The 26,584-nt window shown below is 44.7% G+C and overlaps 1 protein-coding gene across 6 annotated transcripts; it reads left to right on the top strand.

Annotated features, from left to right (window-relative positions):
• The first annotated feature begins 1,657 nt into the window (after positions 1-1,657).
• wizb (WIZ zinc finger b) lies at positions 1,658-23,848 on the top strand. Of its 6 annotated transcripts, none has more exons than XM_069149367.1 (17): positions 1,658-1,882; positions 2,413-2,587; positions 2,681-2,885; positions 3,182-3,257; positions 4,778-4,917; positions 5,002-6,651; positions 7,614-8,054; positions 9,175-9,594; positions 11,470-11,616; positions 12,679-13,242; positions 13,326-13,775; positions 13,893-14,399; positions 14,605-15,171; positions 15,255-15,466; positions 18,509-18,758; positions 20,175-20,340; positions 20,811-23,848. In XM_069149367.1, exons 2-17 carry the CDS (start codon positions 2,480-2,482, stop codon positions 21,271-21,273), a joined length of 6,366 nt encoding a protein of 2,121 aa, XP_069005468.1. In that variant the 5' UTR covers positions 1,658-1,882; positions 2,413-2,479; the 3' UTR covers positions 21,274-23,848. The 6 variants fall into 6 exon arrangements, with proteins under 6 accessions (XP_069005468.1, XP_069005469.1, XP_069005470.1 ...); XM_069149368.1 differs by having other exon boundaries at positions 2,410-2,587; positions 5,005-6,651; XM_069149369.1 differs by having other exon boundaries at positions 2,410-2,587; positions 18,512-18,758.
• Positions 23,849-26,584: the final 2,736 nt, after the last annotated feature.

The raw sequence follows: 26,584 nt of genomic DNA, 5'->3' as shown, positions 1-26,584 counted from the left end.
AGGGGCGGACAGTCCTGGACAAACTGAAAGTAATTTAAAATTTGAACCACTTGTAGAAGATTCTCCTTACGGTGTAATGATTTATTTTATGAGGACACCACAGAATTCAATAGTAAAGTAAACATGATACACTGGATGTCAGAGGTGTAAATGAAACCGACTCCACCTGTCAATCCCTGAACAGGTTATATCATTGGCACCAAATCTGGAGCCCCTGATTCAATGTTATGGATTTGAAGGTGTGATAAATGTAGGTTTCTTATTACTTTTTTCAAGATGTGACTGATCTGTTTTTTTTTAATTATTATTATTTATTCAAATAAAGAACATGACTGCAGAATGTCTCTTTTATGTGTCATTTGTTTGAGGGATCACTTTTATCTTCAGGCGCTGTTTTAAACACTAGTATTTGCTTGTTCAAAAAGCCAACAATTACTCACTTTTTACTCAACTGGAAGTGTTTGTTCAGTAAGGATATGAGTCACAATAACACGTATGTACTTGAGTGAAAATGTTTATTGCAGGACTTTTAATTTATTTGAGTATTTAGTGTGGTATAATACATTTAAAAAAAAAAAAATGAACTGAATACTTCTTCCCAATGCTGAAAAGTAGCCAAGTATTTACTCAAGTAACATTTAAGTACATTTACAGATACTTCAGCTGTACTTTAGTACTTTACTTTATTTTCCTGCTGCTTCTACTTCCCTACAATTTAGAGGTAAAAATTTCACTCTTTACTCAATTTAATTTGACAATAACTTTTAGTATCTTTGGAGATTAAAGTTAATCAAAATCACAAATCATATCATCATAGATTAAGATGAGACTTGTATTAATTTCTGGGGAAATTCACAAGCTAACCAGCAGTGTAGAAAGTCATTTAAATTCGCTTCACCTTTACCAGCTCAGCTCCACCATTAAAGAGATGTAATTCTACTAATTACTGTACAATTCATTAACATAGCATACATTATTCTGATATGGGTCATTCGGTATTTAAAGTTAAAGTAAAGTTTTGAGACCATGATTTTTCTTTGAAACAGAGCATTTTACATGTTACTACTAACTACTAATGTTACTACTTTGAAGTACAAAGTGGGAACTATTTTTCATTTAAATCTACAAACAAACAGTCCCATCTGAGGCCAGCAGGAGGCGCCAGATGATCATATGATAACCTGTAAAGCGTGTATTGATTTCCAGGATTTAGGAAATTTCGTTCCATAAACTAATTGATAAACTCAGTTAAGCCATCATTATCACAAAGCGATCGGGACACATCTATGTTACATGTAAACATGTTAACCAATACAGTGTTAATACGGGCGCCGAATAAAGGTTACCAATTCAGTCTCATATTGGCAAAATTGTATTATTATTTTACCTAGCTGCATAAAATAATCTGGACATAAATAAACATAATCAGTGTGACATGTCCACGCGGCCCAGTCGTGTATTTTATCGCAGAGAAAATTGTCATCGTGATTTATCCGCACTGAGCTGAAGGTCTTTCACGTAAATACGCACACAATGACAGAAATATGGATAGAAACGCAGCACTCGTAAAAGTTGAACTTATTAAACTTGCCCCGGTAGGTTACTCGAAACTCTTCTCGTCACCCTCCCCGTCGACGTTACGTACGCAGCCGTGGCGTGCCTGCAAGCCAAATAACATGGAGTCCTCTGCCTGGCATCTCCAAGGGATCCATGCAAAAAACCTGAGCAGCCCCTAAAAACAGCAAGTTTCTCCATGGGAGCAGTCGAAGCCTCTTGCGAGCATCGTCGCGGGGCGTAAAGCTTCAGCTTCGTCCTCAAAGTATGACGAACGGTGCCTGAACAGTCAGCCTTTCACTGCGATCCGCAAACCAGGCCGATTTCAGTGAGTATTTTTTTGCACAACAATAACTGCAGTTTATGGGCGTTTTGGGTGTTTTAAAGGCAGCGTGCGTGGATGCGTTGTTGTTCCAATCACCTGACAGCGACCGGATCGATAACAGCCACGTCCTCTGAAGCCACAGAGGCCAGTCCGTGGGACACCTTGATGTGCCCGGGCATTTTCCTGCTTTTTAGAGGGGGCAGCAGGAGAGGACATGGGCCTGAATATAAAGGCCACTTATTTATGTAACCATTTGGGCGCCCCATTTCATTCCTTAGGACCAGACATATTGTGAAAATAGGTCAGACAGTCCGAGAAAAAAAAAAAAATACAGAGGACAGCCAAACCACGACAGATTCAGCAGATCAGACCATTTCATATAACCTGGTATTTGTTTTGATGCTTACTTACAATCTACTGGCTTTTAAAAAACAAACAAAAAATGTTCTGCATGCAAATCACTACGGTGAAGTGTCAGTGTGAAAGTGTCTCACCATGACAAACTTGAGTTTACGTGTGAATGTTTCCAGAAGAGGAGGAGGCTGCACAATGTAGGCAGGCTGGTCACCAGTGGGACGCCATACTGTTCTCTGGGGGACCATGGAGCCGGAGGGGCAACCCTTAACCCCAGGGACCAGCTATGGGCCCCCACCCTTCAACTCAGCACAAAGCCCTGCCAAACCCGCCTTCCCTGACTGCACCTTAGAGGTAAGTCATTCCTCTACTGTCATCTATTACTGCTGTCATTTCCATCATCCATCAATAATAAATGCTTTGTGTGCTTTTTATTATACCCGCTAGCCCTCATGTTCCCCGCGTCTGAGAGATGGCCTGATGTCTGCCAAGTGCTCGTGGGGCCACGCTGGAGACGAAGAAGGCTCCGAGCAGACCGAGGGCCCTCAGCCCGCTGCGGACCTGAGGAGGAGCGCACAGAGGACATTCAAGTCCTCAGCCTTCCCCTCCTCCCTGAGCTGGGACTCTGACTCTGAGAAAGAAACACTCGATGGTAACACATGACTTTATGCACATTTGAAACCTGTTACACACATCTCAATAGTGCAGTCTTACAGCAAGCCTAGACGCAGTTCTGGATGAAGCTAATACGCCGCCTAATGCATCAGTGTCCCTATCGTCGTTGTCCCTTTTACTGTTTTCAGTGTTTTTCAGTCTGCTTGTAGTCAGAAGTCTTTCATCTCTACGTAACCTGAGTATGCGCAGCGGTTTTAACTGTGGATTTTTACCTGTCGAGCCCGTGAAGTGATGTTCCTGTGGTTGTGTGTTTTGTGTGCTGTTATGCGTCAGAGGAGGAGCTACAGAACTTTTCTAACCCTCACGGTCTGGCTGCTCACAGCCCGGGATCTCCGTCTTCTGGACTCAGGTGAGGAGGACGAGCAGGAGGAACGGCAAAGAGTTTTTAGGTAGTGAAATCAGAGTTTAATAGGTATGCAGTGCCGTAGCCAGTGTTTTAGCAATACTGGGGCCATTAGACATAGTAGCCCCCCCCCCCACCCCCCAATACCCCGCACAGACAACAACAAAGTCATTTTTGAAATGAATGCCATTTGTTGTAATTGATGTTAATTTAGTTAGCTGTCCAGTCCTGCAGGATCTGTCTAAATAGAGCTCCCATTTTTAAAGAAAGTTGTCTGGCAAGTCAAAGCAATAGTTCAACATTTTAGGAAATGTGCTTGCCGACATTTTTTTTGTGCTGAGAGTTCCATGAGAAGATTAATCCCACTTTCATGTTTGTAAAGTAAATATGAAGCTACAGCCAGCAGCAGCTTAGCATAACCGGACAAATCTAACCCAGCTCTGTCCAAAGGTAACAAGAATCTGTCTACCAGCACCTCTAAAGCTCACAAATTTTAATTCATAAAAAAACCCCAAAGTATAGCTGTGTCTGTCTCATTGCACGCAGTATGTTTCTTCATCCCAAACAGACAATGTACCAACTGGACAGACGCTAGCTGTAAGCTATCTAGAAAGCTGTGTGTGTGGGAGTGTGCCTGTGTGTAAGCCAACTCCCGGCCAAGAAACAAGATATATAAAATCTGTTTCCAGTCTTTGTGCTAAGTTTATCGCCTGTAGTTTATAACTTTACAGTTGTATGCAGAAGTTTGGGCACCCCGGGGCAAATTGCATATGTTGTTTAAAGAAGTAACTCCTGCAGCAAACAGACATTTAAAATGGAGCGTCCTTCGAATGGGATACAAAAGATAGAGTTACTTCTACTTTATAAACTTAAAAAATGTAATTGTGGTTTATGCAAAAGTTCTACTTGGAAAGTGAAGTCTCGTAGTCTTATGCAGCTGTATATTTGATGGACAGAGATGGGAGCGGTTTAAATCTCCTCACATAAATCTTGGTAGGAAAGCTAATAAGTGTACAGTACTTCGTCAAATGTCAAACTCTCGCTTTATGTGACGATACTCTACTACTACTGGTGCTGCTAAAGTCATTTCAGGAAACTTTATAAAATTAGAGGCCTGTGAAATACATTGTTCCTGTTTCATTTACCAAAATGAAGCTTGAAATGTTTCAAAGCCCTCTCTGTGCAGCCAGCAATAAAATATTGGTGGGAAAATACAGAATCCTTTATGTATTTAGTTGATCTAAAAGAATCCACTTTAAATATATACAGAGTCAACAAACACTGGATTAGTGTAAAACCTTCCCACCATGTGTATGTCTGTAATTGCACAATTAGCTAAAAACCCATGAAATCCCCTGGAGAAACATGGAGGACATGACCTCTGCGTCCTCAGTGGTAGCTGCGGCTCTGAGAATAAGGAATAAGAAGTCATACATAAGCTGTAATTTTGACTTCCTTCAGGCAGAGATGCCGCTTTCGCTCGGTAAAGATGTCGTGTAACATTTTCCCTTTCCGATGCTGTCCAGAATTGATTGCGAAGATGACCAAGAGCCTGAAAAACTGCAGCACTTCCACACTAAGACCGACACTTTTACCCCTGTCGAGGGGCACAACGAGAGCACAAAGACAGAGAAGCCAAATACTTCCCAAATTGGCCAAACGAAATGTAAGTACCATAAGGAAGAAACTAGATCTGCCTGCTGACGATTTATCTTTCCTCTCATTCAGAATTCCTCTTCTTTCTTCACAGCAGCAGACAGCAAAGTCTGGAATGTATCTGAGGGAGCCGAGCCATGTCTGTCCAAAGTAAAACCAAAGGAGGGTTGCCAAATGGAGAAGGAGGAGGAGGCGGACAGCAGTGAGGGAGAGAAAAGGCCCAAGGGAAAGGAAACCGAGGAGCCTGAGAGAGATGTGTACACCTTCCCTGGCGACTCGGACCCAGAGAGTCCCCCTCCCGCCCCCTGGGCTCATTGCACGTTCATTCAGCGGTGCAGAAAGAAGAGGGTGCTGCTCAGGCCCTTCTCTGGACTTGGCACCTTGAAGCGCACATTGCCTGAGACTGCCAAGCTGGCAGGACTGAATCCTCAAAAATCAAAAAGCACTGAGACGGCCCAGCTCGATCGAGGTGGAGGGGTTTATGATTTCGAGGAAGTCAACTTTGGCGAGGGAGCGGTGGAACCAATAAAGTTCAGAGGCAGAGGTGGAAAAAGAGCCAAAGAGGAAGAAGACAGCGAGGTGGAGCCGAGTAAAGACATTTTCACCTGTGTGGAGTGTAGCATTTACTTCAAAAAGCAGGTGCACCTGCAGGAGCACATGATTGAGCACTGTCAGAGTGGTGGCAGACGTTCAGCGAAGGACGGCCGCTTTCCGTGTATCGAGTGTGGGTGGAACCTGCCAAGTCGACTCGCACTTGCAGACCACCGCAGAAAGCACCAGGAGTCCCGTCTGAAGATCCTCGAGGAGATTGAGAAACTGAATGAAAATGGGAAGACAAAAGAGATTCAGACACCTGACAGCAAAGTGGGGAAGCATATAACTGCAGACTCAGTGGGTACGCAAAACGCAGGCCCAGTCTCGATTACAGGCAAAGTGAAAGACCCAGAAATAGTCAAATCTCCAACTCTATCCCCGGTCCCAGTTTCAGCACCAGACTCAGACCCAGCAGTCCTCGACTTAGACACAACTCCTCCAAATTCAATTCGAACCCCACCTCAGGCCCGAATGATCTCCGCCTATCGCCGCCGATTTGTCTGCACCAAGTGTAACTTCAGCACAAGAACATCGCAGGCGCTGGCCAATCACTCCAAGACCCACAACAGAAAGAAACCCGCACCCCAGACTGACTCTCTGTCCCCCGGGTCACCATCAAGTTCGGCATCCACTTCTCTGTCATGTGGTCATTGTGCCTTCCTGACCTCGAGTACAACCATACTGAGGGAACACCAGACACTTGTTCACCCAGGACAGGTGTCTGTCACCGGGGCGCAGGACAATGAGACTGGCCACCGTTTGAGGTCTAACGTGGGAGCAAGGTTTTCAAAACCCAGCCTGGATTCTGAGCACCTCGCTGAGTGCGGATCCCTGCCCGATGCGCCCCACAACAAAAGCCAGCAAGGAATCACTGCCTCCGAGGACAGCACAACGCCAGACGGCGGCGCAGCTCGACCCGCAAGCCAGGTGGTCTTCAGGTGCGTCGGGAACAGGAGGTTCAGCAGGAGAGGGAAGCCTTGGTCTGATCTGGCCAAGTTCGATGCCGGGTTGGATGATGACAAGCTGCCTGGGAGCGAAGAGGAAGAGCAGGACCAAGATCAGAGCAGCGAGCTTAAAACTGTGCTGTCGCAGCGAGAAGCAAACTCACCTGTGGGAGTGAAGCTCCACACCAGAGCACGATCCAACACAGGTGAGACTGAGAGCCAGAATAAAGACTTAAGTAAAGTCATCTTCACTTTTCTGTAAGTTGTTATGTCACTTAAGTCATGTATCAGTGATACCTTATAAATGCCGTTTCCTTTTTTATTGTGAGTGCTCAAGTTTTAGGATTTGGATAAGACATGAGTCTGATTACTCTCAACACAATTTACACAGCTCGCTCGTAGCTTCATCTTAGAATCTTACTGAAAACCAGCTCATACAGGAAGTATCAAAGCCGCGCCATTTAAAATTGGGATCAAAAGACTATATGATATGCTGGTTGTAGAGACAAACTCGGAGATTATTACCTGATTCTGAAGTTTGTAATATTTTTAAGCCTATTGTTTTGACTTAACAGACCACAAGTTTTACTGTTTCGATTCACCCCTGTGGCTCTCACGGCTTTGTTTTGAGCCTCAGCAGGCAGCCTTTTTCAAACGTTCAGATACACCCGCTGTACACTACCTGCCCAGCACCCAAACACCAGACACTGTTGGTGATCAGCTGGTGAACATAGTGGAGCATTTAACTGCAAAAGAGACAGCTATTTTCCTCAGGAGGTGGTTGAAACCACAAACAGAGCTAAAAGAAAAGTCAGTATTGCATTGACACCAGTCAGTATTCCATGACTCCAAATGAATGATGCTTTGTGCCTCCTGGATGTGGAAATAAGTGACTATTTGCTCATGTGTTAGTCAACTTTATATGATAATAAACCAGTTTAATGCATTCCTCAACTAATATTACTGTACAATATTCTGTTCATTTCTGAGATAAGGTTGATATGTTGGAAGAAGGCCCTTAGGTCAAACAGAGTTCAATAGCTTCTCAGAGGAGCTCAATAGGAACTCTTATCCAACAACCTGGATGCATTTAAGGTACACTGTTTTAGATTGAGATGGATGTGTTGGTCATTTGTTTCATTCAGGAGTGTTTTTGTTTTCTTGATAGATGACTGTCCAGCTCAGCAGAGTGCTGCGTTATCGCTCCCCTCTAAGAAGAGCATAAAGGAGGAAGACAAGCAGGAAGCGGAGAAAGATGGAAAGGTTTTCTTTTTGAGGAGGAGCGCCCGGGTTACTGCTGCTCCTGCAGGAATTGACAGCGACGACGATGACGACGACATTGATGAGGAACGTGTGCGACGTTTCCTGTCAGAGGGCATCCTGGATGAAGACAAAGACGAGATTGATGAGGACACGGAGGCGCTGAAGAGTGTGGAGAGAAAATGCCCCTACTGCCCCGATCGATTTCATAATGGTATCGGGCTTGCCAATCACGTGAGAGGCCACCTGAACCGAGTGGGCGTCAGCTACAATGTGCGTCACTTCATATCCCCAGAGGAAGTCAACGCGATCGAGAAGAAGTTTTCCTATCAGAAGAAGAAAAAAAAAGGTCAGCGCTTGTTGCATGTGTTTCTCTGCGCAGGTTTACAACTCTGTATTTTTTATTTTCTTTGTCTTACACAGGCTCAGAATATTGACTCTCATATGGGTTGTGTAACAATATCAGAGGCTAAGATGAATCATATGAGCCATAGTGTATATTGGCTTTTTTTTTTTATAATTCTCCTAAATGGTACGTCGAATAATTTCAGCATTTTCATATCTGTTGCTTTTTTTTTTTCTGAAACGCTCGAAATACTTTTTGCATTAATGCTAGCACCGCCACTCTGGAGGGTGGACTAATGAGCGACCGGTGTTACTGAAGTCAATCGTTTTTTTCTAAATGTAGTTGCAGGAGAGTTTTGGTGGTCAGTGCCCCAGTTGGGTGCAACGACTGGAAATAATTCCGAATGGAGTGGGTCCAGACTCGTATATCTATGCAGTGAATTTGGATCTGTGAATACCAGGCTGTTTTAATTTAGGCTGGTTTGTGGTCAGAGTTTACTGTTGGAGCTATAGTGGACTGGGCCAAGTCACAATGGTGCTTTGACCTAAATATTATTCACTATCTTAGTTTAGCGTGCTAAGATTTGCTAATTAGCACTAAACACAAACTACAGCTCGGTGTGATAGGAATGTTAATAGTTCTGCAGGTATTTGGTCATAAACCAAAACGACATCCAGAGGGGTGACATGAGTGTGTACCGACTTCCAGAAGTTGCTGAGACATTTCACTCACAATCACACATGTTGAGTTGCATTTGGTCCCAGAGGAAGCATCAGGGGAGTACTCGTCCTCTGAGAACCACAAATGTACCATGTGCCATGTCAATCAATCAATCAATCAATCAATCAATCAATCAATCAATCAATCAATCAATCAATCAATCTCGGCCAAAATCATGAACCGATTGACTGACAGACCAACACTGCCATCCCTGAAATGATGCCATTAGGCTTTTTATGTGGCACTGATTTAAGTTGAAGTTTTCGCAACTGGCACTTCATATCATAAGAAGATACTGCTTTGATTTAAGGGGTCACGGTTCAAAAAGGCTGGAACCCACTGACCCACTGCACATTCAGTCACATGTCTAAAAGTCCACTTGCATGGCCTCTTCTCTCCATAGTTGCCAACTTTGACCCAGACACATTCAGTGTGATGCACTGTGAGTTCTGTAGCGCTGGCTTTGACACCCGAGCTGGCCTCTCCAGCCATGCCCGGGCCCACCTCCGCGACTTCGGTATCACTAACTGGGACGTCACCATCTCCCCCATCCACATCCTGAGGGAGCTGTTCTCCAGCAGGCCCGACCTCGTGATCCCCACGGCGCCCCCTCGGAGTCTCGGCTCTCCAGAGGAGGAGGACGAGGACGAGGACGACGAAGAAGAAGAGGAGAAAGTCGTGAAAGAGGAAGGGGAGGGAATTATTGAGGTGAAGCTGGAGGGGGAGACAAGTGAAAGGATGCTGAGTGCTGCTGTTTCTGATGCACTGCCCCCAGCATCTCCTCAGCGCTGGAAGAAGAAGGACAGAGTGGAAGAGTGTGAAGGTAAGATTATTGATCCATCCATAAGAGTAGAAATGTGACCTCGTTCTGTGGTTAGACTGCTGGTTGCTGGCGGATTTGAGTTATTACTTTGTGATTCAGACAGTGTGTGGAGTTTTAACTTGGCACTGATTCCAGGAGGAGGGGATAACCATGACTAGTTAAAAACAAGAGAAATGCGAGTTCAGATGCTGTCACTGTTAAGTGTGGGTCTGTGTGTTTTTCCTGAAACGGGACTTCCTGACCTGAGCGACACTGCTGTGTGCTTTAAGTGTTTGAATCAGGATGGTGGCTGTCGAGAAAACCAGCCTTAACAAGAGTGAGTGTGTGTGTGTGTGTGTGTGTGTGAGAGAGAGAGAGAGAGAAAGAGAGAGTGTGAGTCCCTGATGCCCATGGTTGATGTGGCACTCGGTGCATTTATCCCAACCTCCGCCTCCACTCGATTGGTCACGCCTTAGCTTAGCGGTGCATATGGGGGCAAAATGGCTGCTTCCACCTCCCCGCAGACCCAAACAATAGCGGAAAAACTGTCTGGCTTCAGCTGCCGGGAGTCCGATGCACTGCGGTTGCGGACCGGTGAGTACCGCGCGCCGTAATTCCTGTGCACCGCGTGCCCTCGGATCACACGGCGGCTTCTCGCGCCGCACGTCTCGCGCCGCATCTCCAGTCACATTGTCGCCAGACAACAGCCATTAAAAACTCTTTTATCATGTGAGACCCACGTAAAGAAAATCAATGTCGCGCGGAGCCCTTCGCAGGTATAGCCCATGACACGCGTGTCAAAAGCTCACAAAGCGGGTCGTCGTTACTGTTTAGGGTGTTCCTGCTGTGCACGCGCCGGTAAATTGTGATGATTTTCGCTGTTGGGATATTGTTGTTACACTTTTGTGTTTTCTCAGCGCCTGGAAGGTTTTCATTGTGCACGTCTCCTCTTCACGTCCAGTGTTTTCAGTTGCTGCAGGATCTCAAAAAAAAAAAAAAAAATTACCTACAGTTGCTCAATCCTCGCCATTTTACTTTGCTTTGATTTTTGATAGAGGACACGCTGTGCTTTCAAGTGCATGCATTTGTGCATGTTTTACAATATCCCGACTGTGCGATTGCTCAGGAAACACAGTAACTTTGTGGGCTGAAAGTCAGTAATCGTATTACAACTTATCCGGATCAACGAAGTGTAATCGAAGTATCACTTTTACTTGAAAGTGTCGCGCTGCTCTCTTGTTTCTCTGCCCGACAAGTTAGCGTTAGCTACTTTGCTCCGTTTTTTTTTTTTTTAATAAATAGTCCGCTGATCATCTGGTATTGTCTCCGTGATAATAAATGGTGTTATAACGCTGCGCTCCGAGGTGTCACATCGCCGCTCTTTTACAGTCAAGAGATGAATTGACAGGCGCAGAGCCGCCCACCAGACAAAAAGCATTGTCTGTCTCCGCGTCTCTTTTGATTTCGCGATTTGTCGCAGAAAATGGCACTTTTGTCCCAGGAATGTCTGACTGCGGGGATCCAGGACTGCCGTGTTTGTTCCATACAGTAGTGCAATTGTGACTTTTTGAAAGGATTTCATTTCTTGAATTATTGTTTATGTACATTTCCTCACAGAAGACGTTATAATGCGCAGCTACCACCAGGACTGAGAAATTAACAGGCAAATGAGCTCGCAGGACTACAGGAGTAGATTTTTTTTCAGAGCCCGCATCTTATATTTCTTCTTGAGGCTCTAAAAGACGGACCGGTTTTGGATTTCTAAATGTCAGATTAGTTGTGCGATTCCTTCCTCAGACTTCATCGTTTATCTCAAGGTGATTTGTGTTATCACAAACATTTAATTCGCCTGATTAATGTGGATTTTCTGCACTCACATGGTTTGTTATGTTCTAGGTGATGACAAGGAAGCAGCTGAGGAAGAGGATGAGGAGGAGCTGCAGCTTCCAGCTCTGGATGGTCTGAGCTCCAGTCCCGGGAAACCAGCTCTGAGCGGCGTGAGCGCAGATAGCCTCTCTCCCGGGGAGGATGCAGACACCAAGGGTGAGGGAGAAATATGGGAATGCTGACCCCAGAGTGTTGACAAGGGATTGGATTTGCTACAGCCAAGCCTTATCATAGCTGTCAGGGAGAAAATTGTAAGACTGACCTCAGGTCAGCGCTGAGGCGTGGCGACACTACACAAGAGAGGGCAGTCCCGAGGGAAATCCTGAGAGGTAGACGAATGTGTTTAGGGGATAATAAGAGCACCTCTAACACGTGTGCCAGTGTTCCTCCTGACTGGGTGAGGGTGGAGACAGGAAGGGTAAGTGGGGTGACATGTTGTCTGGGACAGAAGAACCTGAGCCACCAGCTGTTGCTTTTTCAAACTTCGTGTTGTTAGTTCAAAGTTAGTTCAAACAAATTAATAGCAGGATGTCACCCGTAACCGGCGTATTCCACGAGGCACCGGCCTGTCACGTTCCTGCCTCTGCACAGCTTCATAACTCACCAGGGGGGTTTCACAAGCGTTTTGTCCGCCCCCGATTTTGTTGACTTCCTGATGTTGTCATTTCCCCTTGAGTTTTGTGCATGTCGTGGGGTATGCTGTGAAATAGTTAGCTTTTTGTATATTGTTGTTAATTTTGTCTTAGTTGCGCTGCAGCCTTTAGACAAAATAGTTAAAAAGATTCGGTGTTTTCGTTGTTAAAAATAGAAAAATTCATTCTGATAATAATGCCGGTGCCTGCAGAGACCAGAGGGGGCAGATGTTGATTTAGAGATGCGATACATAATCGGGAGTTTGCACAGGGTGGTTTTTTTTTTAAACTGGCAGATTTGCTCGGTGCAGCTCGACACGGTTTGACACCGGCTTCTGCAAAAATTAGACAAGGTGCGTATTTTAAGCACAGCGCTCAGTCGCTTCTGGGATACTGCTGACATGGTTGAATCGCAAGTATTAACTTGAGTGGCAACAGTCAGCTCTGGGAGCAGTGTCCGAGCTCGAACACGACCCAGCCCGGTTCCAGCGGAAAATAGCTCCAACATTTTAAAATCACATCCGGTCTCATAATATCTACATACATTCCAAATGTCTTTCATCAGCTGCTATTGCCTCTTTTGCAGACCACAACTTGAAGTGTGAGGTGTGTGACGCTCAGTTCGAGACCAGGCGTGGACTCTCCAGCCACGCCCGCTCTCACTTACGCCAGCTGGGCATCACCGTGTCGGAGAGTAGCGGGGCACCCATCGACCTCCTCTACCAAATTGCCAAGGAGCGCAGCGTCGACAGAAAAGTAGGCTCACCTCTTCTGGAGCCGCTCACAGCCAACAACTCCTCCCCGTCTGCTCCCCCGAAAGATGACGAGCTAGAAGACATGGAATTAGACGAGAAACCCATTCCCCTCTCCATCCTGGCCAAAGCAATGAAAGCAGCGCCGGCCTTGTCCTCTTCTACGCCTGCACATTCTCCCGGCGCCTCCCCAGCGCCGGCGCTCTCCGGCTCCCCGTCCTCAGTCGTGAAGAAAGCCCCCATTTCCTCTCTGCTGCCTGTGTCTTCCCCCTTGCGCTCCCCGGAGCACAAGGCTGGGGGAATGAAAAGCCTGACCTGCAACCTCTCTGCCCCGGCCACCATCACAACAGCCAAACCCCTCTGGGCACCACAAGAGAATGACGCTCCTCTCAACCTCAGTAAGTGTCACTGCCATGAATGAAGTCTGTTTCAGATAACTGTTCAAGTCTTTCTTATTTAGTTATTGGTTCTCCGTTTGTAGCTCTGGAAGTGGATCCCAACAAGGACATCGTTTGTCAGCTGTGTGGCGCCTGGTTCGAGACTCGGAAAGGCTTATCCAGCCACGCACGAGCCCACCTGCGGCACTTCGGGGTGGAGTACTCTGAATCCAAGGGCTCTCCCATCGACCTCCTGAACCAGCTCATTGACACTGACGACTTCAAGCACAAAGCCAGTGCGCTGCAGCTCGACGGCCACACGGAGCCTCTGGGCCTCACCGTCCCGCTCTCCTCCCCAAAACAATCCCTGCTGATGCTCTCCTCTTCCTCTCCATCACTCCTCTACAAGGTGACCACAACTGGGGGTGGGTCGACGTCCAAAGCTACCTCTGCCTCTTCTTCGTCTTTACTTGGCCTGCCTGCCAAGCGTCTCAAGTCCTCTTCCATGCAGGTCTTCCGCCTCAGTAGTGGGGAGCTCATGGCCCTTCCACACAGTGAGTGTTGTGTAACATGATTAACCCTTCACATACAGTGAAGATGATTTCACGAGGTGTAGTTCTTTTTTTCTGTCCCCCACAAAGTCAAACCTTTAAAATCTTCTCATCTCTTAGATGAACCTCCAAAGGAAATAGGCTGTGAATTCTGCGGGGAATATTTTGAGAATCGCAAAGGGCTTTCCAGTCACGCCCGCTCCCACCTGCGCCAGATGGGCATCACCGAGTGGTCCGTCAACGGCTCCCCCATCGACACCCTGAGGGAGATCATCACGAGACGGGGCCTGCCTTGCGCCCTCCCTCTAAAACCTCTAAAAACTCCACCTCCGTCCTCCCCGGGACCCCCTCGTTCCCCTCTGTCGACCTCCTCGTCTCCTTCGGCCACCCTCCTTGGCCGCCTACCCTTCGCCTTTGCCCGGCCCTCCAGTCCTCCACAGTCTGCGGCGTCCAAGTCCAGCTCAGCTCCGCCGACATCTTCGAGTGGGCTCATCCTCAAACTGAAGCCGGAGCCGGTGCAGGTGGAGGTCACCACGCCTGGAGCTGTGGGGAGGCCTGGGGGGTTTTCAGCTGAATGTCTCAACTCTAGCTGGAGCAGCTCAGACAACGTGTTCCCCCTCAACCTGGGTAACTTGAATCCTGGTTTGTCTTCAGCGCTTATTGAGCAATTTTGAGACCTAGTTTTCAATTTCTTTTCTTGCCGAGAGTAGATGCCACTCAAAAATATGAAGCTACCTCCAGTGACAGCAGATCCAGTATTTTACCTGGCTCGGTATTAAGTATCCAATGTGTGCTTTAATACAGTGTCTGTTTTCTCCCGGTCTGTCCTTAGCTATGGCCCATGAAGTGGAGCCTACAAGGGATATTCGCTGCGAGTTCTGCGGGGAATATTTTGAGAATCGTAAAGGCCTCTCCAGCCACGCCCGCTCCCACCTGCGACAGATGGGCATCACGGAGTGGTCCGTCAACGGCTCGCCCATTGACACCCTGAGGGAGGTTATGCACAAGAGAGGGGTCGGCGGCTCCTCTCGCTCCGACCAGGCAGTGAAGAAAGAATCGAGCCACGGAGCCAACAGTCTCTCGTGGGAGAACTTGGGGGGCGCCAGCAGCTCAGACGGTTTGGGTGTTTTGGGATACCAGTCCTCCAAATTCCGTAAATCTCCCCTCAGTTTGCTGCAGTCGGGGTCGAGGCTGAATAAGCAGGGCTTGGGCTCATCTGCGACCCCACCGGCAGGCAAGTTTTTCAGGATGTCCTCACTTGGGAAAAGGCCTTTGTCTGAGGAAGCCCGATCTGTGGAGACCGCTCACTCATCGCCACATCAGTTAAAGACTTTCTCACCCCTTCCACATGACTTCTCCTTCAAAAGAAAACCCTCCCCAGACAAGCATGGACACCAGGGTGAGTTGTAGTGTCAGTTATGCTGAATCCCGTCCCTACACTGGTGGCTAAACTTCAAAAAAGGTCTTCCCTGTACTTTTCAGATCCCAGTTGCGAGCTGTGTGGCTTCTACTTTGAGAACCGTAAGGCTTTGGCCAGCCATGCGCGAGCGCACCTGCGGCAGTTCGGCGTGACCGAGTGGTGTGTGAATGGCTCACCTATCGAGACCCTGAGCGCTTGGATGCGCAGCAGGCCGCAGAAGGTGTTGGAGATGCACCGGAGCTACATGCAGGGTAACCGCTCTGCCCTCAAGAAGGTGAGGAGAAGCAGTCGGTTGTTTGTAATTCATTTTAGTGTTTTTATCACAATATCGATTGCCTGGTTTTATGTTTGGCCTCTGACACTTTGGCAAAATCCGTTGCTGCCACTGTGAATGTTTCTTTCTTTTTTTCCCCCACAGAAAAAAAAAAAAGAAAATATCAGTGGAAGAGTTTGTTTCTCTCCCACAAAAACTACACAACTGTACAATAAGAGATCATAACCCACTGTGCTACTTTACTGACACACTCCCTCTCCTCCCAGCGTCTTTGAATAGGCGTCATGCCTGGAGATCTAACATGCCTCAGCTGGTGGCACGACAGACATTTTGTGTCTGTCTTGGAAAGCTTCAGACGTGTTGTCTCACAGCTTCGAGCCTTACTGTAGATCCTCTGTCTCTACACCCAGAAAAAAAATCACTGTGGGGACAGATGCCAGAACATCTCAGCTATTGACTTGATAGTTGCCATAGTAACCAGGGTGCCTAGCAGCTTATGTTTCATCTTCAGATAAATTATGGCATGCTGTTGATAGAAGAATATGTATGTTTTTTTCCTTTTTTTCTCACCCTCCTGAATTAGTTTCTGGTGCATTTGCGTCACTGTCACACCTTTTCCCTGAGCTGTGATGTGACATACATACAGAATGGATTACCTTTTGAATGTCCTTGTAATCGTATTGTAAAGGTTTTTTCATCCTGCAGAAAGAAACCCAACTAAGCTGAAGGTATTGGACTGTCAGGCCTGTATTCAAGGGACAAGTAGAGACTGATGGCATAATTAGAAACAGTGTTAATATGTAGACCTTTTTTTTTTAATTTTTTTTACTTCTAGCTATTTTGATAACTGATTCATTATTAGGTCAATTAAAGTTCCAGCTTCATTAAGGGCATGCTACTTTTTTTTTTTTTAATTTTTTTTTTTATCTTATGTGATAATAAACTTAATATGTTTTAGGTTAACAGTTTATTTGAAGATGATATCTTTGTGTGAACAGGAATTTTTCACTATTTTCTGAGATTTTATACACTAAGAATGAGGTGAGAAAATAATAAGCAGATGAATTGATAATGAAAACACGATTGTTAGTTGTTAGTCTGCAACATGGGGTCCATGTTTCACTTTAACATGTTATTCTTTGGATTTTTTTCTTTTTTTTGATAAGTCATAAATAATCAATCAGCTAAATATCAGAAAGTAGGGAAAAATTTCCAAATGTCCATCCTAGTTTATCTTCATTTGTCTTTTTTTGTACAGATCAATAATCCCAAACCCAAATATATTCAGTTTACAACGATGTAAAATGGAGAAAAACTGAAAATTAGTCAGATTGTGTTTGTTTTTTTAAACTTCACATTGAACAATTATTAAAATAATCAGTTATTAAACTGTTGTCTTCAGTACATTAATACGTTTAATGACAAATGTTTCAACTCTAGTACACAACCAGTCTAAAGTAGTTGAAAACTTTTTATCGTTTAGTAAAGTTACATTTCAGGTAGCATGTATATGTGTTAATAACCCAAAAGTAAGACGAAATGATGAACAGGTGAAATGAGGAAAAACTTTAGATGCACTTTGACGTTACTCACCAGACCGTCCTTTAAGCCCTGCATGCCCTGCATGCAAGGGTGAAGTTGGGTGGAGCCATGCTGGACATTTTGGTATCTAACCTCATGAGTAGAGTTGTCCATCAGCCTCAGTCTTGAGTGGAGTAAATAATACCACCTGTGTGGCTGGATTGTAAGTGTGGATTTTTTTTTTATTGACATCATGCTATTTGTACCTTTTTTTTGGTTGTACTATTCCCAGATGGGTCTCCTAGCTTTTGCTTGCTATTACTGGCTGCGGTAAATACAAGTAAAAGGTTCAGCCAGCCTACAGTACATTCTTGAGGAGGAGATATGGCCCTGACAACACCGCAGATGTCAGATTAAAAAGACAAACTTGGTGGCAAAGTTATGTTTAGCGTGCTGTAGCTTCCAGCCAACTGACTGTGTGTTGCAGCAGCCGCTCAATAGTTCTGTGGCGAAAAGTATCAAGATCCCCAAAGCCAACTTTTCAGTATGATGATGCAGATAGTTTATTTATCCACATTATTAATATTTCTCAATAGCTAATGTAGATGATTGTTACTGTTGTGGTCACCTCTTTATTTCTCATATTGACATACGTCGAGGAGACATCTGAGATCTTTTGAACAAACTTTGAAACGACATAGTAGGGAGAGCTCAGGTGTATTTATGATGGCTGCATTCCTCTTTATGGAAGTCCTGCTTTTGTGCACATTGTTTCACTGTCATGGATTACTGGGACACTGAATGGAACAGAGCCATCATTATTACATCTACGCACTACCTACTGTGACGAGTCAAACAGTCTGCACTTAAAAGGTCTATTACTTTTGACCCTTTGCACTATGTGTTAAAAGGGTACACGATAAAAACAAATAGAATAGTCAAAGTCGTCATATTGACCGTTAAGGCGTATTGATCGATTCACGACGTCGTCTCCAAACATCGTTTTGATCCGCTTATGTTTGCCCTGTTAAAGCTACTCCTTACCTGTTAATTCAAACTCAACACTTCCTGTATCCATTTCAAATTAAAAGCCTGCTAGTGTTTCCGTAGAAAGAAACTCTTCAATTTTGAACAAGGCTTTTATTGTGAAACATTTGCAGGAATGTGCTGTGCCTAAAATTAGACAGTTTAGATGAGTAATCCCAAACGGTTGATGAAAATATCACGATTATATTGTTGACTTCAACTCATGTATTTCATTTTATATATATATATATATATATACGTATATATATAGCTTATTTCTGTACTGTAAAAAAATAGTCGACATTCTGTGTTCTGACAGAAAGTGGGCAATCAAAAAAACCGCCATATAATAACCAAGTTAAATAAAAAGGGACGATGAAACAAATACGCACCAGTACAGTGCTGATACGATCACTAATTCTTTCCGTGTTCCAGAAGAGCCGCTCACCTCTCACTGCGTCCATGGATTCTGATCATATCCTCCCCATCTCATAGCAGAAGGCCTCCTCTTCCACCTCCTCCTCCTCCTCTCAGTGGTCTTCTTCTTTGGCTGTCAGCCTGGTGCGGCCACTGAGCCACGATGCCAGCCAGGGCTCTTCCAGGACCGCAGAGGGAGAAGCTGGTTCCAACCTCCAGGCCTCCTCCGTCAGGGCTGGTCGCAGCAGTCCCAGCCTCTCGCGGCTCGGCGGTCTCCCACTTCAAGCACAGGTGGCACGCAGTGAGCTGAATGTCCGCCTGCCCAGAGGTACGTGAGGATACAGGACATATTTTACCTCTCAGGTACAAACACTGGCATGCATCGTACACCTATTTTGCACACTTTGTATTCTACCAGTTGACTTTAATCTTGTTCAAGTAGCTTCTGACAAAAAAAACATTTGACACTGAAAATCTAAACTTTTTCAGTGCGTGTGTATATTTAAACCTGCTTTGTTTTGCTTTTTGTATAAAATGTGGACACAAGCAGTATATTTAAAAAAATAAATAAATAAATATATATATATATATATATATATATATAAACAAATAAATCAAACTACTGAACATACTGTAAACCTGTTGGTATAAACCTGCCATTTGACAACTATTTCAGTCAACATTGTCAGCCTCTCCTCTGTCTGCGTGTTATATAATCCCTGTCACAACTTGAAACGATAACTTCTGAGCAGAAACCTCCACAATGAAAATGGCATGTTTTGACAAAGGTTTGGATCACGCATAAAGCAGTTTAAAGGTCACGGCTCGCCTATCCATGGGCGAATGTTCTACCAAAACAAGCTCTACTTTGCAGGGGCACCGTTGCTGCATCCTGGGCCAAGTGCCACCCGAGATGATTGTGATTGGATCAAAAACATACAAACGGGCCAGAGCATATCGTAGAATGATGTATGGGTGCTGCCAGACCAATCTCCAGTGCTGGCACAGTGCGGTGGAGATAAGTCTGGCGTAATGTGAGACGAGTACTTGGATGGAAGTGCCGCTTTGCCTAAAAACATCCTCAAAAAGCTGCGTGCATGTAGCCTATTAATGCACTTCCATATAAAATATGATTGATCTTTACCGTTCGATGACTACCTCCCCTGCTGGCCAGCATTTACATCGCATCATTTTTCCATACTTGAGAAGATTAAAACATATGTGAAATAAAAAAAAAGTACAAGGTGTAAAATCACTGTGTCTTGTTTAAGCTGAGGTGACTGACTGCAGCAACACAATATCAGGGTTAAACTGGGAGTTTCATTAGATGGAAGACAAATAAAAAATGTCGGTTATGGTAAAGAAACAACAAAAACACAGAGAGTGAGGTGTCTCATCAGGGGAAATAAAAGAAAGGGATGATAGGGAGAGAGCCACAGTACCATGCTCACCTTTGTTCTAGTGGCTCTACTTACCAATGACTTTAATTTATGTTAATTTTTGAAAAGCAGTAAAAAGGGTAAAAAAAAAAATTCTTAAAACATAATAAGTAATATTTGTATAAAAATTAACCTCACAGGCAGAAAATGAAAAGAGAAAAACTGCTGCTGGGTTTATAAAGAAAACTCCCTGATGAGCTCTTAATGTCAGATTTAATTCTAATCAACTGCGAACTGAAGCGCCGACGTCCAGGTGCGGCTCTGCTTTGTACCAAGCCCGTTTGTTTTCTCCTCCTCCTGCTCAGGTTTTGAGCGCCGGCCCTTGAAGCACCCGTCTTGCCCGGATGGAGCGGAGAGGGACAGCGGCCCTCCGAAGACCCCCCGCACAGGCACCGTCCCCGCCCTGGTGCCCAAACCGCCCTCCTACCCACTGGTCAAACTGGTGGGCAAGTTCTACACCCTGAAGTGCCGGTGAGTGAGGCCTGTATGTCGGAGCGGAGCTTCCCAGGGCTTCCCAGGACTTTTCCCAGGGCTTCCCAGGGCTCAGGACAAAGTGTATAGGGCTCTGAACATTAGCAATTTTGAGACTGTAGCATTAATAGAACTGTCTGGCTACGTTTTCAATAGTCCCTTAATCCCCAAGCAGCAATCCCTGCCCCCACCCCCCGCCGAGCCGCACTCCACTTTTAGTTGCTAATGCACTATATTGAGAATAGTGAACCATTTGGGATTTTCAGGCAACATGAATGAGTGTTAAGTTCTGAAATAACTGCAGTATAAAAGTTTTGACAGAATCGGCAGCTCCCGAAGGAGACTCCGACTGAACAGCATCAGATTGTACTTCATGTCTCTGTGCGAGAGTCGCAGCAGCTGCAGTTATTTTTCTGGTAGTATCATTGAGCATAATGTCCGGCTTCAATGTGTTTTTCAATCTGCGTCAGGTTCTGTGAGGTGGAGTTTCACGGCCCGCTGTCGGTGCAGGAGGACTGGATCAGACACCTCCAGCAGCACATCCTCAAGATGAACTACAACAAGCCCACTGCCTCCAAAGCAGCCGTCGCCAAGCCCCCTGCCCTGGCTGATGCACCGGCCCCTGCCCTGGCTGATGCACCGGCCCCTGCCCTGGCTGATGCTCCGGCCTCTGACCTGGCTGATGCTCCGGCCATGGCCGCGGCCCCGGCCCCAGCCCCGGCCCCGGTCCCGGTCCAGGCCCCTGCCCCAGCCTCCACCTCTACCTCCAGAACCACCTCCACCCCGACCTGCGTCACGGCTCCCAACAGCTGCTCCCCCACGCCTACGGCCGAGTGCACTCCCGCCATCACTGCCACAGAGATAGTACAGGTCTCAGAGGAGCAGCCATCCCTAACTACAACTCCTATTTCCCTCCCCACCCAGACGGCATGAGCTCAGATTCATGATGTCATTATTAACCCCCTTTAGGTTTTTTTCAAGTTTCTATTCGTCCACCTGTTACTTTCCTTTGGCCTTCACAAAGTGTTGTTTAGGGGGAGCGTTCTCCCTCCAAAGAGCCCTCTGAGCCCCAAGCACCTTTGAAGCAGCTTTCTAGACTGTTACTAAGTCCTGTTACCATGGGAACAAGCTCTCCTGTCTTATCTTCGCGCCGGGGATGGGTGATTATGGGAACTGTCCAAGGTTATGAGGAGAGATGAACTAATGTTTTGTGTTTGCCTTGTTTATACTGAATGTCCGGGTGTTAACATGGGCGGTTACTGCACCTCTCCCATTCCCTGGGCGACTTGGGGGTTAATTTACCCCCTTATCAAAGTTTAACCCCCTCCATCTACTACAGCTCTCCCCCACCTTTCCCCTTATGAACAGCGCATTATTTAGACCTGCGAGACGCTGGTGGCACCGGCTTCTGCCTCTCACTTTAAGGTCCTGACTGAGATTAAATAACATTTATACTCATGCTAGTCTTGTGGTTAAGACTTTAAACATGTGGTAACACTTAGTGTTTAAAAAAAAAAAGGCACTTTTAACGTTGACATTTGTCACTCAGCACTTAATGAAACGCTTGTTTAAAATGGGCGGCTTGATGGACTAATTCTGATTGGTTAAAGGAGCAAGAAGTGGAAGCACACCCAAAAAGGGAAAATCCCCCTTGTTTACTTTATAATGCCCCCAAAATATACATGTTGCTTGAATGTAGCTTAAAGCACCTATTAATTCCTTATATGCACACACTCATACGCAATCAAAAATATGCCCCATCTGACGATACCTTTGATAGTTTTATCTTTTATGATGTTGCTTCTCCACTGCTGGTTTAAGCAGACAGGGCTGCTGTTGTGTCGAAGTTGCTTTTTAATCTTCCTGATTTGAGAAGTGGGGCCACAGTGTTCAAGGTTACGCATTTTAGTTTTTCCATTCACAGTGTTGCCATTTTCTTCCTGCCTTTTTCAATGTAACCCAAATTTATTTATTTATTGTTTTTTTTTGCATCTGAATGTGGTAAGCTAGGTGATTTAAAAGCTAAAATATAACTTAGGAATGTTTGAAAAATAGGTCCGCTGTGCGCTTTGACACAAGTGCACAATGTGAGTGTGTGTGTTTAGTTTAATGTTTCCCCTATATGAAGAGAAAGACGGAAGTAAACCTGCTTGGTAGGAAGACACCTCCTCAGCTCAAAGTGAACTAAATGTGGGAGCCTGTCTGTTGTAGTCTGATCAGGACTTAAATGCATCCGTGGTCGTGTTAGGATGTGCCAAAGAGTCTGTTTACTTCCATGTCTTGCCTCTGTAAAAGCTGTTTACATTGGACCTGATGGTGGAGGAAACTCTGCACAGCTAATGAGTTCCCGCACAGAACAATGGACTGAACCGACGGTGAGCTGCATCCACAAAGTTGTCCCCTCCTACCACAGTTTTAAAAACTCGGGGCTCCTGGAGTGGCTCCGTGGGACCCGCCTTGTTTCTGTGGGTTTAGATTATTCCAATTAAACGTCAACCACAATCCCGACTGGATTTCAAACAGGGGTCCTGAGAACTGTCAGTCCAAATCCAGAAAACATGTCTGACCTGGGGCTCAAGTCTGTGGTCCGTTTGTTTTTACGTTGCTTCAGTGTGTTCATATCAACGTAGAGCTGAAGCAGCACCTAAAGGGTCCATGTAGGTTGGCAACCTTTTTTCAAAGTTGGTTCCAGTGTTGCCCATGTTCGAAACATGACTGTTCAATCCAGACGACACCCCAACCCTTTTACGGAGTATAGATACATACTATATAACTACATGTACTTAAGAAACTGTTGATGCTAGTAGAGCTATCAGCAGTTCTATTAGCAAGGTAGTTAAAAAATAAGTGATCTTAATTCCTCTATTGTGATTTGATTTCAACATTTGATGCTATGTATTTTTTATTGCTCTGTGCATTTCTGTATTTGCAGTCCTGCAAGGTGAATCTTAGAGTATTTTTTATTTTATCTGTTAGTCTCTCCAAGCTGAAACTTTGGTGCTGGTGAGAATGCTGCAGGTGGCGAGTGTCTGAACGTGAAGAGAAACATTTCAACGCGATTGTCACGTCCTGGTATCAAAGGACTCTAATAAGCAAGGCCTTAAGGGGGACCACTTTGCAAGGTGAGCTATGATCCTCCCTCTCTGCATTCACAGAGTAATAGCTGCCGTTTGCCTCTTGGAGGTTGGTGGCTGCGTTGCTGTGTGAGATGTGAAATGGAGACCAGTGCATTAGAGTTCCCTTTTAAGATTACCTGATTAAGCCTCAGCTGGTGTAACTGGCTGTTCTGCGTGCGTGTGTGTGTGTGTGTGTGTGTGTGTGTGTGTGTGTGTGTGTGTGTGTGAGAGTGAGAGTGCGAGAGAGCTCATGAGTGTGAAAATGATTGTAAGACGACAATGAAAACTGACAAGAAAAAGATGCAGTGGAGGAAAGAGCTGTACTGTACACAAAGGGTTAAGTTTTAAGTGATCAACTCCAGAACAAAACAATAAATGTGATTTCAATTTCAGACCCTGAATCATTGCCTTTTATTGTAAACAGAGCAGCACATGACCCACCTGGATGTGTTCAACATTGCTGGAGGTGGTTCAACTTGTAAGTGTTTGTGACCATTAGGGGGAGCTACAATACAATCTGTGGTGTCATTATAGATTTGAAGCAGATTTGACAGGAGATTTTTAAAAAAAAGCAGTGGCCAACTTAAATTGACGGCAATGTGGAAATTGTGGCTAAACCACAAAACATAAAAAAAACAAAAAACAATACAGTTAACTGAGGACAGTTGTCTAGAACGATCAATCACCACCATGGCCCTTTAAAAACAGGTACGTTTTCAGAAGTGTATAAAACAGTCTCGCCACAAAGTTCATTCAGCTGCTGCTCTGGAGCTTTTCATCATGTCACGGCTTATGGACGAGAAGTCCAATAAAGTGCTGAGGAAAAAAATGGAAAATTAGATCAATTAGTTGTTCAAAGACACATTTGTAGAAGCTTTCATTTGTCTATAATGGAGGAATACTTTCACCTATGGAAGCCTTACATCAGCTACATTTTCCACTCTCAGCAGTTTTCTTTATTCCTAACATTTAAGTTTTCACACCACATGAACGTGATAAAAAAAATGTCACACCATATTCTGACATACTGCTGTACTATCAAAGAATGCTTTTATAACTCCCAAATTATTTAAAGCTGCAATAATCAATATCTTTATATTAATAATGGACTGTGTGTAAAGTGAAAGAGGCCACCTGTAGTAATAAAATTAACCCCTGACTTTCCACTCCCCTGAGATTTTTATAAAGATATTTTAGCATTTTTAGCTCATTGTTTTGGTTTTGTGACCTACAACTTTGCTGTATGGGCTCAAACTCATGGTTGGCCTCAATGTTTTTATAGGCGCGAATTTTGAAAACTTCCTTTCCAGCTACAACAGACAGTCAGCAGCTGGCTGTTGAACATATAGGTGCACTCAGCAGCTAAATGGAGCCTGAATAATGGACATGTGCTCATAAACGTGATTCGTAATTAATGCTAATGTTGCCGTATGAGCTGGATGTGTACCTGTACTAACAAGTAACATCAGGCGAGGCATTTGCAAACAGATTATGTATGGTATGCAGGCATTTGATGGCAAACACAAAGCTTTAAAACTAATTTAGTTGTTCTTTAAATCTTGAGTGATGAATGATTTTTTTTTTGCAGCAGAAACAAGTTGCTTACTGTTTGAGTTCATGTTAGTACACAGTTCCCTATTTCCACATCGGTCAGATCCAAAGCACCATTTTCATTTATCTGGAGTTGTGCCCAATATTTTCTCTGTTCACATTGCTTTTGATTTTCACTGAACTTCTGAGAGAAACAATCCATCTTTTTAGCAGCACTATGTTTACCAGCAAGCTGCTGACTTTGTCCATCTGTGATGAGAGGCGGGAGCAGTACATAAGTGCATAGTAAGTTGTTAGATCATTTCCACTTAAAACAGCTTCCTCTTGCAGCTCAAACAAGACTATGAGAGTAGTGAGAGTAAACAACAAAAAAAAGGGAGCTGCAGGATGGAAAACCAAAACATTGAGCTGAAAGATACTAAAAAGCCCTGTTTGGAACGGCAGGTTAATAATCCTCCCTGCACAGGTCAGTCAATTTGATTGACCCTTTTCACATACAAGTGAACATGGGATCCATTGTTAACCTAAAGATGAGCTGCTTTAAGTGCCGTTTAATGAAGAAGAGCGAGCCTCTTTTCAGAACATTTGCTAATAAGCTCAAATAGGAAGCAAATAAACCTGCACGACAAACACACTTTAATGATTACTTGTTTTACGACCTGAAGCACAGGCTGCCTCTTCCTGGATCAATTCCAATTAACCTGCAATGTGTCATCAAGTGAAAGCAATTATTCTGATCAATGATGAGGTTAATGAGTTCTCCAGAATGAGCTCCACTGTGTTGCATGTTGGAAGACACCAAGAGTAAACTCCAACTCCTTGAATAGTTCACTCTTTGTTCATGTATGACGTAACAAAACAGCGCACCGGGTTGACAGTGTGGGTAGATGTTTCCTGGGGCTGAAACGATCCAGGGATCAGAAGTGCTCTTTCTACTTTGTTTTACTTGGACAGGCAGCTTCTGCACGCCTCTGGGAAGACAAAACTGTCTTATGTTCCTGAGAACATCAGTATGAATCACACTGATGTCGATCCCTTCAGTGACGAGAAACTAATATGAATTGAAGCAGGCAGAGGCAACCACAAGGACTGAGTTCATGACCTGAACCACAAACACTGCTGATTAAAGGCCTTTTATGACACATGGCCTCATGTTTAAATAAGGAAGAAAAATAAATAAATCTTAATGTCCATCACCAAAGCCACTAAAATAGCACCAAAGTCCGAATTTGTACTATTGAATATTGAGCGGGGTTTTGTTTAGACACGGTTGATCGACACATTTCTTAGGAATTCAGAAAAACTGAATGATTGTAAACTACTGTGGGAACCGAGGAAGCGCTTCATAACGTTTGACATGGTAAAAAACTGGAATTACATGAAAAATATATCAAGGTCTTGAATGTGAGTCACGAGCCAACATTTTTTTTACATGAAAGAAAAATGTGAAATGAGAATGAAGTTTATAATTTCGGATGAAATATTTGAAACGGGACATAAACAAACAGACATTCAAACATGGAGGGAATTTGAATGGAAGGTCTAATGGATGTTGGAGGACTTGTGGCTTTGGAAGG

Source organism: Embiotoca jacksoni, unplaced genomic scaffold (genome assembly GCF_022577435.1).
Source record: "Embiotoca jacksoni isolate LCO1_2020_lvr unplaced genomic scaffold, fEmbJac1.0.p SCAF_15, whole genome shotgun sequence".
Taxonomy (NCBI): domain Eukaryota; kingdom Metazoa; phylum Chordata; class Actinopteri; family Embiotocidae; genus Embiotoca; species Embiotoca jacksoni.
Note: the sequence above shows the minus strand (reverse complement) of the source record. Positions and strands in the feature narration are given on the sequence as shown.

What these genes read in the sequence shown, in the direction of transcription:
- wizb (XM_069149367.1), top strand. Translation starts at nt 2,480, where the DNA reads ATGGAGCCGGAGGGGCAACCCTTAACCCCAGGGACCAGCTATGGGCCC. An exon ending in CCAAATTGGCCAAACGAAAT is followed by an intron (nt 4,918 to 5,001) that starts GTAAGTACCATA and finishes CTTTCTTCACAG; the next exon opens with CAGCAGACAGCAAAGTCTGG. An exon ending in AGACAAGCATGGACACCAGG is followed by an intron (nt 15,172 to 15,254) that starts GTGAGTTGTAGT and finishes TGTACTTTTCAG; the next exon opens with ATCCCAGTTGCGAGCTGTGT.